General features: G+C 37.0%; 1 protein-coding gene across 1 annotated transcript in view; it reads left to right on the forward strand.

Moving 5' to 3' along the window:
• The window catches only part of LOC107738584 (ephrin type-A receptor 3-like), a 151,014-nt gene that overhangs the window by 83,422 nt on the left and 55,041 nt on the right, over positions 1 to 12,551 (forward strand). The window contains exon 5 of the mRNA XM_016550351.1: positions 6,661 to 6,996. Coding sequence (XP_016405837.1) covers positions 6,661 to 6,996 — 336 coding nt within the window. The remainder of the gene's footprint in view (positions 1 to 6,660; positions 6,997 to 12,551) is intronic.

Below are 12,551 nucleotides of genomic sequence, written 5' to 3' on the forward strand. Positions count from 1 at the left end.
CCAATTTAGGCTTCAAAAACTCTCTTCAGAAACCTAAGGGTGACGTCACAGACACTACGTCCATGTTTTTATACAGTCTATGGCAAAGAAGTGAACATAAAGGAAATGCGCAGCTAATTTTGAACATAAAAATATTTGGGTCAAATTGACACCTAACAGAAAGGGACAAACTGTTTGTTTGTTTGTTTGTTTGTTTGTTTGTTCGTAGAATATCTTATTTTTATTTGTTTGTTTGTTCATTTGTTCGTTTGTTCGTTCGTTCGTTCATAATTTATCTTATTTTTATTTGTTTGTTTGTTTGTTTGTTTGTTTGCTTGTTTGTTTGTATGTTTGTTTGAATGATTGATTGACATGCTACCAGGGTTATTATAATTAACTAACTTGAACCATAACTAACTAACTAACTAAATAAATAAATTACATGAAACAAAACAAATGTTAACTAAAATAATATAAATTATTTAAAAATGAACAAATATTCTTGTTTTATTTCAGCTAGTTGCCAACACATAATTTCTCAATTTCGTAAAATAACTAAAAATGGAAAATAATAAAAATTAATAAAAACTACATTTATGATGGTATTTACAAAAAAAAGAATAAAAATAGCAACAAAACTTTAAATAAAATGAAAATGAAAATGGAAAATACAAACATAAAAACAAATTCAAAATATTAAACAAATGTATAACATATAGTATCTTGGTTATACTAAAATAGCAGTGCAAGCTGCAATAGAGGTTTTCTGTTTTATCATGAATCTTTTTTTGTTGTTGTTTGTTTGGCAAACTGAATGGAAACCAATTAGGGTCAGTGTGACCCGCAACTCAAAGGCGTGCGCAGATGTTCAACACAACAGTGCAGGACAGCAAAATCTCCACAAGCATTTAGAAGTTATGTTGTTGTACGGATAATTATTTATGTTACTTGAAACGCAGCGTTCCTGTTCGCCGTGCAGCCCTCAGAAGCGCCGGAGCTTTTTGAAGGATGGTATTTGTTCAAGGATTGATAAATTTGTGTTGGCTCGTTCTGACAAAGCTTCCGATACCCCCTCAGCGGCCTTCAAGCTGTCCCACCGAGAATAGCCCATGTTTGCTTATTTTTAACCGTTTCAACCGACGGGCCTCCTTGGGTTTGCGCAGCGGAGCAAGCTAACCCATTCTCTTTTATGGAGAAGCACGCAGATGGTAGACAGATGCATGCAGCGACTGCCAAGCATTCCAAAACACATTATCCATAAATCACCACATTGCTATCAGTGCTGATTCATATCACATAAAACCACCAAGAGCCTTATTGAATTCTGCGGCCAAGTTTAATAGGGTGTATCTTACGTGACATCCGAAGTAGTCAGCATGTCGGATCACGCCACGCTCATGCGAGTCGCTTTTTATTTTGGCTGTCGGAGTTTTATTTCAGCTAGTTGCCAACACATAATTTCTCAATTTCGTAAAATAACTAAAAATGGAAAATAATAAAAATTAATAAAAACTACATTTATGATGGTATTTACAAAAAAAAAGAATAAAAATAGCAACAAAACTTTAAATAAAATGAAAATGAAAATGGAAAATACAAACATAAAAACAAATTCAAAATATTAAACAAATGTATAACATATAGTATCTTGGTTATACTAAAATAACAGTGCAAGCTGCAATAGAGGTTTTCTGTTTTATCATGCATCTTTTTTTGTTGTTGTTTGTTTGGCAAACTGCATGGAAACCAATTAGGGTCAGTGTGACCCGCAACTCAAAGGCGTGCGCAGATGTTCAACACAACAGTGCAGGACAGCAAAATCTCCACAAGCATTTAGAAGTTATGTTGTTGTACGGATAATTATTTATGTTACTTGAAACGCAGCGTTCCTGTTCGCCGTGCAGCCCTCAGAAGCGCCGGAGCTTTTTGAAGGATGGTATTTGTTCAAGGATTGATAAATTTGTGTTGGCTCGTTCTGACAAAGCTTCCGATACTCCCTCAGCGGCCTTCAAGCTGTCCCACCGAGAATAGCCCATGTTTGCTTATTTTTAACCGTTTCAACCGACGGGCCTCCTTGGGTTTGCGCAGCGGAGCAAGCTAACCCATTCTCTTTTATGGAGAAGCACGCAGATGGTAGACAGATGCATGCAGCGACTGCCAAGCATTCCAAAACACATTATCCATAAATCACCACATTGCTATCAGTGCTGATTCATATCACATAAAACCACCAAGAGCCTTATTGAATTCTGCGGCCAAGTTTAATAGGGTGTATCTTACGTGACATCCGAAGTAGTCAGCATGTAGGATCACGCCACGCTCATGCGAGTCGCTTTTTATTTTGGCTGTCGGAAGCAATACAGAGTATTCATTTCCACTTAAGCACTCATTGCCAATGTTAGTTTAAGACTTTGATGGGTACAGTGAGCGGAAAAACGCTTGTACGGAGTTTACGGCTTTAATTTCTCCACTTCATACTGTCATAGCCCCCGAGTTTGTACATTTATCTTGATAGAATCTGCTCAGATGCAGGCAGTGGAGCCGATACGCTTTAAGTGCAGCTCTGAGAGCGGAACTGCAATTAAAGGAAGACGACGCACGATATTATCTGCAATAATTGTGGAAGGTCATTCTGAGTTCTACAGAGATGTTTTTTGCATGTGAATATAATTCAGGTCATGGCTGCATTATACAGGCAGTTGCTTCGTGAATTATTGCTTTGTAAGATTTACAGTTTATGTTGCGTACTATGTTGTGTCAGCGAAGGTCGGCATTTAATCACCGTTGAATGTTTCAAAGGCATACATATTTATGCCTGTTTTTAGTACGTATAAATGGACCTGTTTATTTCTACGTGTCTCCTTTTTATGACCTCATCGCGTAACGCTATGACGTGAGGAAAATGTCAACGGCAGACATGGTATATAATTGTACCCAGTGCTTGGTAACTGATTACTTGTACTGTACATCTGGATTACGCAATCAGATTTCAACAACTAAGTACTTGTAATTGGAGTATGCTATATTTTAACATGCTCATAATCAGATTACAGTTACTTTTTATGGATTACATGATTACATATTATTCGCATAATGGCAGTAAATTATTCAGATTTAGATTTTAGATTCTCCCTCATTCTTCTTTTCTCACTTTTAAAATTTCCTTTCTAAAAATCTTATAAATAATTTGCTTTTGAATTTGAGGGGAAAAGCATCTCTCAAGCAATTAGACCAAGTATGAAACAAATTATGCAAGTTAATAATGTATAGGTGATGTATAGCTGTGAAACACTATGTCTTCATCTTCATCCAGTACATTTACTATAAAGTTTAAAACAAGTTTGATTTTTTATTTTTTTTTAAATCTAAAAGTAATCTAAAAAGTAGTCTGATTACATTACCTAAAATGGGTAACCTAGATTACGTTACTTACTACAGTTTTCATCATGTAATCTGTAATCAGTAATTGACTACAATTTGTAAGTAATCTACACAGCTCTGATTGTACCAATACCAGACGCAAACATCTTCCATATGTCACAGAGAGAATTTCATGGGTTCGTCATGTTGTGGTGGTGATTGTTCAGGTCTGTGGTAATAACAAAGGCTAGTCACACTTTTGTGGACTGCCTGTCCGAATAATGGATGGCTTACCCTGGCACACCTCACATCCTCCCGCTAACAGGCCAGCGAGTCTGTTAACATTACCTGCTCACTGTGATTTCTATTATATGTCAGGATCAAAGGACGCTATGCTCTGGCAAAGATGTTACCTAGCGACATATAACGACTTTTTCCTCCATCCTATAAAAAGAGACTTTGGTTTATGCTGTTGCCACTGCAGGCTGAGGCACATTAATGCATTTTTTATCTGTGCTGACACAGACAACCTCCTTTTTATGATACTCATTTTTTATATAAAGGAAAGATCAAGGTGTCGTAAAACAGAAAATCCACTATACGTTAAAATAATAAGAAAGGTTGTTCAGCCAAATATGAAAATCCTCACCTTCATATAATTTCAAACTCATGTTGTTTTCTGTCTTCCATGAAACACTAAATGAAATGTTAAGAAGAAAGTCCACTGCAGTTTGTTTTTATTTAGTTAGTTAGTCAGTTAGTTATTACATTTTAAATTAGCTTTTATTTTTAAGTTTAGTTTTAAGTTTTCATCTAATATTTATATTTTATTTCAGCTTAATTGCTATCACCGAAATTGAACAATAACAACAAAATAATCATGATTAAATAATTTAATATAGCGAGACTCCTAGTTTCTGTTAATAAAAGTTTGAAAACAAGCAGTTTTGTCATAAACACAGCATAAAAGTTTGAGAAGTGCTGGTATATAATATATACAGGGTTCTGGCATGAAACTCTAGATGGCGCAGTCCAATAGGTCTAACTCAATCTGACCTAATGACATCATTATCACATGGCACAGCTGATTGGTTCTCTCCTGTATCGGTAGCCAATGAGCTCGCTGCTCAACATTCAAATAGCAGATCTAATCCGCCAAGACCAAATACATTAACATTGTCATGTACATTACCATGCCAATCCCTCCGAGAGTTGTCATGACAGAAATATGGTTATGTGCTGTATTCTATGTCTTCTGAATCATACCATTGTCATGTGAGGACCAGACTGATGTTTAAGACTTTCAGTTAAAGTCTTTCAGTCTACCCCTCCGCAAGAGCTGGCAAATGTGATTATAAAATTACATTTTGAGTGAATTATTCCTCAAGGATTGTTGCTCTTCTTTCTATAAGTGCTTTTGAAAAGGCCAGTGTGGTGAATCCTGTATTTGACCTTGAAGCTAAACGTCTGATTTATCGTCATGTCAGAATCAAGGGAAAGCAACAGGGAGTGTTCTGGAATGTTCCAGAGCGAATTTGTGGAGGAGATTCCTTTGTGTAATGTTCTATTTCTTAATGTAGGATCAAATCCTATCCCCCCCACTTTCCTTCTCAGACAAAATGTTTGTCAAAATGGTTCTCAGAAACCATCTCTAAACTCTGGGCCTTTAGCGTGTGAATTCACGTCAAATCAAACCAACCCAACCCAACATTGCACTCCTGATTTCTTCTTTCACCACCATTTTTAAGCCAGGAATTTAGTTTTAGTATAATTATACCCAGAGGTCAGATATTAAATTCACAAAGTATTCCAAAATTATTTACAGTCTGGCTTTGAACTGGTGTCCATCTCTTTACTTTAATCTGAGATTTCACTCTTGTTCATATATACGCAGAAGTCTGTCACTTATTCAAATAACAGCTTGCTGTGCAGGCCTGCTATTCCAATCAATAGAGCACCCTGGCCGCACTTCATACCCTATTTTTTTTACCGGGACAATCTTTTAAAGTTAATATAACAATCCAGTGAGGACACTTCTGAACTCTGGAGTAATTCTAGAGGCTTTGCCAACATTTTAACAAGGGGAAGGACATGGCAGACAAAATGTCTGTCAAAATGGTTCTCAGAAACCATCTCTAAACTCTGGGCCTTTAGCGTGTGAATTCACGTCAAATCAAACCAACCCAACATTGCACTCCTGATTTCTTCTTTCACCACCATTTTTAAGCCAGGAATTTAGTTTTAGTATAATTATACCCAGAGGTCAGATATTAAATTTGCTAAATATTCCAAAATTATTTACTGGCTTTGAACCGGTGTCCATCACCTTACTTTAATCTGAGATTTCACTCTTGTTCATATATACGCAGAAGTATGTCACTTATTCAAATAACAGCTTGCTGTGCAGGCCTGCTATTCCAATCAATAGAGCACCCTGGCCGCACTTCATACCCTATTTTTTTTACCGGGACAATCTTTTAAAGTTAATATAACAATCCAGTGAGGACACTTCTGAACTCTGGAGTAATTCTAGAGGCTTTGCCAACATTTTAACAAGGGGAAGGACATGGCTGCCTAAATTCCGTATCCATCCATAACTGATGACTTTAACGATTAAACCCACACTTTTTAAAGTAAACGTACTTCCCCAGGGGTAAATTTTATTGCTCTTTCATAGCTCATGAGATTTAATGGAGTTCTCAGTTGTGTTTCATTTAAGTATAAACTTTGTCCCAGATGTTTCTCCTGTCATCCCTTAGGAAAAACTGAAAAAAGACAAACGAGACAGTTTCTCGCAGAATCAATGAATAACTAAATAAATTATTTGAGCTTGGTGGATTCGATGAGAAATTTTTGAGTTCATATCGAGACCACTGAATTTTGATTTGAGACGCATCCAAAAGTCTCTGTTTCATCTCCATTTAATCTCAATGCTGTCTACACTCTTAGAGAAAAAAAAAGGGTTTTGGCAGAAGAACCATTTTTGGGTTCCCCAAAGAACCTTTCAGTGAACAGTTCTTAACTATTTTTTGATCATGTGAACAATATTTTAATATTCTACAGAACTGAGGTCGACTATAAAGAGCCTTTTGTGAATGTTAAAGTTTCTTCATGGAACCATCAATTCCAATAAAGAACTTTTATTTTAAAGAGTGCAGAAGAAACGGTAGAAGAAAAGATGGGTTTCCTGGGTCAATATTGGTTCGCCTTGTCAGTGTTGAATATGCACGTCAGTACAGATTTTCATCATGTTGTACAATATTTTTATAGCTTGATTTAAAAATGATGAATAAATATTATATCACATATCTTCTTCTTCAGGACCTCCATCTGCCCCACGCAATGTGATCTCTGCGATTAATGAGACATCAGTGATTCTAGACTGGACCTGGCCGGCTGACAGCGGAGGCAGGAAGGACGTGACATTTAACGTGGTCTGTAAGCGTTGTTGGCCGGGTCCCAGGCAGTGTGAACCCTGTCAAGGGGCCGTGCGCTTCTTGCCCCGTGCCACCGGCCTCACTAACACCACAGTAACTGTGGTGGACCTCCTGGCACACACCAACTACACCTTTGAGATCGACGCCCAAAATGGAGTGTCCTCCCTGGCCCCCACGGTTCGCCAGTATGCTGCGGTCACCATCACTACCAACCAAGCAGGTGAGTCTCCCATCTCAGAATATTCTATTGTTAAAGGAAATTTTCCCCACCCTTTAAAAAAAAAAAAAAACAGAGAAAAAAGGTCACCATTTGCTTGCACTCATGTAGATCTGAAACACCTATGATGTTCTTTCAGCCATGAAACAAAAAAGGTGCATTTTTGAAGAATATCCTGAATCTTTTTTTTCTTAAAATGAACTTGGACTGGAACTGTCAAGCTCCAAATTCATGAAAAAAGCCCAAAAATGTATTATAAAAGAGGTCCATATGATTCAAGCACTGTTTTCAAAGCCATACAAAGCTTTATGTGAGAAAAGGAATTCAATAAATCAAAATAAAAATCAGAACCAATGGTGTTTATGTCAAATGGCTTCAATGTGTCGTTGCGTCAGTACTTTTGTCATTATATATAGCCATCCTAAGCTCAGTGCAAAAACCTCTACCTACACTTTTGTGAAAACCTTCCTATACACACAATTCACTGCTTTTTTTCCACTAGAGGCAGTAAATACCAACTACTTTTGTTCCTTTTCACACATATTATGATTACAGGGGCAAATCAATGTATTTATTATAAATTTTAAAAAGACCTATATGTTTGTGTCACATAACCAGCTCCATATGTATGGCTTTTCTGATGTAGTAAACTTGCTTGGTAGCGCACCTTGTACAGCATATTGCTTTGATACCTGCGAAACAGGAGTCACAATGACATAGTTCAAAGTCTTGTAAAAGCAAGCTAAAATGCTGTGGTTGCTTCATAAAATGTGTTTTTGTCTCACATTTGCTTTTGTTAACACTATGAGTTAGGTTTAGGGTTGGTGGTACATTTTGTAGCGCCACTCACCAGATATTTCATTTCCAAACTGCCATAATATGTACAACGAATGAAATACAACATTGCCAGGTTCACGTTCATTTCTTTAGGATAAAACTGAACACACTTTTAGCATCACTCACTGGACATTTCACTTTGAAAGAGTTGCGAAACGAACAAGAAGGAACCTAATATCATTTTGCATAAATGTTGGCACATTTTTCCAATGAGCCTGGGTTGTATATAGCATGGAGTATTGGGATATAGCACACATCTTAACATTTCTGATCATTTTATTGAATTGCGTGACATGACAGGCCCATTCCCCATTCATTATGGAATAGATCAGCCAGGATTTTCTTCAGATATTCACCTTTTGTGTTCCATGGAAGAAAGATCATCATAGAGGCTCAGAACAATGTGTGAACTATCCATTTAATTCTCCCGGGTCTTCTAATGGGACATTAACACAAAATTCCCAAAAATGTCACTTCATTCAAAGCCACGTCTTAACAGAAACAAATTGTCATCAAAGATTTCCATTGATTGAGCGAAATGTTTTAATGGTCCCCTGAGATGGGTTGAGACATATTCACGAAGACAATTCAATTTCCTCTCAGTGATGTGCAACAAAGCTCAACATTCCAATTGGAAGGAAGAAAAGAACTGTTTAATGCCTCTGCAAGCTTATTGCTCATCCCGCACTATCACAGCTGTCTGTGAACATATCATTCTGCAGGTGCTGGCCTCTAGTATGGCTGACTGAAGGTCACGACTCCTCAGGTTACTAAAGCAGAGGGATGCTGAACGGCAGGCCATCTGCCTCTCATTCCATGTGGGCTTCCTTTGTGAAGACTCGTGTCTCTGTTCTCTAGCCCTGTGGGGCTCAGGCCTCTGTCAGTTCAGTGCCGGCTGTGGAGTGATAGGTACAGGTCCTGTCGGATGATTTAGAGTAGGCTTTGGTCCACAGATTACAGGCTTTGGGGTCTGGTGTCATGAAATAGTAGGCAAAGACTACTTGGACTACTAGAGGTTCAAAGGCTAGGGATTGATAGTTTTGCACCCTTTTACCACAGGGAGCAGTTGACTTTGCCTGAGACCTCATAAAATCCTTACTGTCATTGTGAGAGGACTGCATTTTCACTCAGCAGATCTTTCATCTTCTGTCGAAGAACAGATGCTGATTTATCTGTGAAGAAAGGCATCTTCTTTCAGAGTGATACAGTGCTACAGGCTCTATGTTGTCTTCCCTGTCTGAGTCACTCAACATTCATGTTTTCAACAATATTTTCATTATTTGTGGGTCATCCCTGTTAACTTTTGAAAATGAATAATGTATGCTTGTTATAATTTAAAGTATTTTTTTTCTATATAAAAGACTATTCCAGACATTCATTATATCCTATTAAATGTTAATAATTAAAGAAAATGAGCAATGACTAACTAAATTAATAAAATGAATACTTTTATTCAGCAGTGGCACTTAAATTGATCAAAAGAGACAGTAAAGACTATTTCTATTTCGAATAAATTATGTCTGTTGAACTTCCAATAAAAAAATAAAAAAATAAAAAAAAAAATAAAAAAAATATTTTCATTATTATTTTTTATTATTATTATTATTATTATTCAGAATTTACTTTGTAGCACCTGAATAAAATGACAACATTCGCTCAGATTTCGGAGTTTAAAATTTTCCAATATACCAAGACATATAGATGGGGTTATAAAAATGTATCACATTGTTAGAATGACCCTGACTACAAGCATCAGAGTTTGTTGTGGGTTTAAGGTTTTTTAGTGTTGATAGGTCACAGCTTCACTCTATTAAATGTGTTTTGGTCAGACAAGGATACCTTGAGGGGACAGATTTGTGGCCCCTCAAACTGATGGGCAGTAAATATGGATTTAAAGGGGTCATATGATGCTGCTAAAAAGAACATTATTTTTAACACTTCTCTTCTCTAGTCCTTCATTGAAGTCTCAGAAGAACATTTTAACAAACCTTGAAAACATAATACTTTTTTATTTTAGAATATTGAGGCCATTTGTTTTTAATTATTGTCTGTTGTTTCCTATGGCCTTATTACCCTCTAACAATTTATTAATCCCTTTAGACATACACACTCCCACTCACAATTCTTACTTGCTTTCAAAGCACACAGTACAAAGAAGCATACTTTGTCTTAAGCGCTCCAGTTTATTGGACTGCAATGGTATTCATTTCCTCACACAGAGACAGCACTACACCCTCATTTTCTGTCTTTTTGATTGAGTTTTTCAGTTCAGGCTGTTTCAGAAACCAAAACCAGGAAGATCGTAATCCCTCTCTCTGTTCTTCTCTACTCTTGCTCTTAGACAAATAATCCAGCTTCCTTTACTGTCCTATAAAACACAGCCAGAACAAGGAGATGGATGTGTGAACGGCCAATCTAGTGAGTCGGGCCTGCAGAGAGCACATTTACGAGGGGCTCCGAGGGTTGTCAGCGCAGCCCAATCCATCTAAACAGAGCCAGCATGTGCTCCGCAGCCCAAGGGAGACAGCACACGCAAGCTGCCCTCCATGTAAGAACGGTGCTCTCTGCTTGGCTCTCAACCTCATCAGAGCTGTAAAACGTTTGTGTTGAGACCTGACGGTTCTGCCATTTTAACGGGCCGATTCACCCGACCTGGCAGTCGTGCCGGGGCAGGGCAGAGATTTGCAGCAAAGTCAACAAAACCGGAAAAGCATGTGGCCTAACTTTCAGTAATTCCAAGTCTCATACTGCTTTGCCGGGATGTGCAAAATTAACTTTTTGGCACAACTGGCAATGATGAGTGAATTGAAAAAAAGTACCATGTCTTAAATATTTCTTAACAGCTGGGAAACTATAATTTGCCCTGTATTTTTTCTAATGATTTTATAATGAATTGCTAAGCTCTAAATTGCAAGATCATATATTATAGGTAGGGGCCAATCTCTATCTCACAGTCACAAAATTAAATGTGATTTTGTGTCATGTTTATTATTATTATTATTATTATTATTATTATTATTATTATTATTATTATTCAGAAATGACATTAAATTCTTCAAAAGTGACAGTAAAAGTCTTAACTGTCACTTTTGAAGTATGTATAATTGAAGTATATATGATGTCACTTTTGTATGATTCACTTTTGAATCATACCATTTATTTCAAATTGAAATGCTGTTTATTTAAGCCAGAATCCTAAAAAAGTATCACAGTTTCCACAAAAATATAAGGCAACTGTTTTTTTTTTTAAACGTATCATCATTAGAATGATTTCTGAAGGATCATGTGACACTGAAGACTGGAGTAATGATGCTTAAAATTCAGCATTGCATCACAGTAATAAATTACCTTTTAAAGTATATATTCAAATAGAAAATAGCTATTTTAATGTGTAATAATATTTAACAAATTTACTGTTTTTATTGTATGTTTGATCACATAAAAGCAGCCATAGTGAGCAAAAGAGACATTAAAACGTTAAAAAATGTCTTCAACACGAACAGTAGTGTATGTTGCAGTATCAAGTAGTATCACAAAAAAAATAAAAAAAATAACAGAATTGCTCTTTAGAATCGCTCACATTACATCAGTTAGGGTCAGATATCATTCTTACAATTGGATTTAAACCATGAAATGTTGCAGTTCCTTATAATGTTACCAGTCAACAGCCGAAGCCAATTTTGACTTGCGTTTGGCATTTGGCAAGTGTTAATTTTGGCCCCTGATCTGCGTGGAAGTGTTTAGCTGGATCATGGCATGACAGAAGGTTTTCCATGACTCATTCATGCATTCTTGAAATACGTTGTTGCGGTTTGCCTCTTCTGTTTGGCGTGTGGAGTTTTTGGAGGAAAAGGGCAGGGAGAAAGAAAGGAGGGTCAGCACCCACATTAATGCCATGCCTCTGTCCCACATCCGCAGAGCCATGTGGAGGACATTTTGAGACCATGTTCTGCAGAATGCCATTATCTTGACAGCACTTCACTAAGATTATTTACAAATGCTTACGTCTGCACTGCAGCATACTTGCAAGTATAATAATTGTCAGCCACACCTGTAAACGCAGTGCTCTGATTTCACTCCTCTACTGAGGAGTTCCCTCCCTTCTGCATTTTTCGTAACTGAATATTCTTGCAGTATCCCACATAATTGTGCGGTTCTTTTCGCTGTTGCTTTCTTCTAGGAGGTTTGTGGGAACTGATGATTTCTTTTGGCTTTAAGACAGAGGTGATCTGTTCACAAGGAGAAAGCCGAGAAATATACACAGTTCCAAAACTGAGTGAACATCCTGTTGAAAGATCTGCTGCCACACAATTAGAAAAGGCATGGAGGATTTGGCTCACAATTGTTTTCAGTAGAGTTTGGCATTAGCATGGTGCTAAGCTAACAACTCAAAACTGAAATTCATAAAAAATAGCAAGTATTGAATAAAACAGTCAAACTCTTGGAACTGTTTTATTAATATTTAGCCATACTGCATAGATTATAATCAACATTTCTTCCACTTTGTCCGCCATTTTAGTTTATTTACCTCAGCTTGTCGCAAATTGTCGCTAATTCTGTGATTTGCTTCTCTGTGGAGGATACTTACAGTGCTGTGTTAGAAGTTGATCAAAAGGAGGTACAGTATCTTAGACGGCAGAGTAATCATTACAACAACCTTTTGGATCCTTAACATTGAGGCTGTATCCAAAATCGCTCCTCTACCCTCACTCACTATCCCC

Source organism: Sinocyclocheilus rhinocerous, unplaced genomic scaffold (genome assembly GCF_001515625.1).
Source record: "Sinocyclocheilus rhinocerous isolate Xijiao unplaced genomic scaffold, SAMN03320098_v1.1 scaffold581, whole genome shotgun sequence".
NCBI lineage: Eukaryota > Metazoa > Chordata > Actinopteri > Cypriniformes > Cyprinidae > Sinocyclocheilus > Sinocyclocheilus rhinocerous.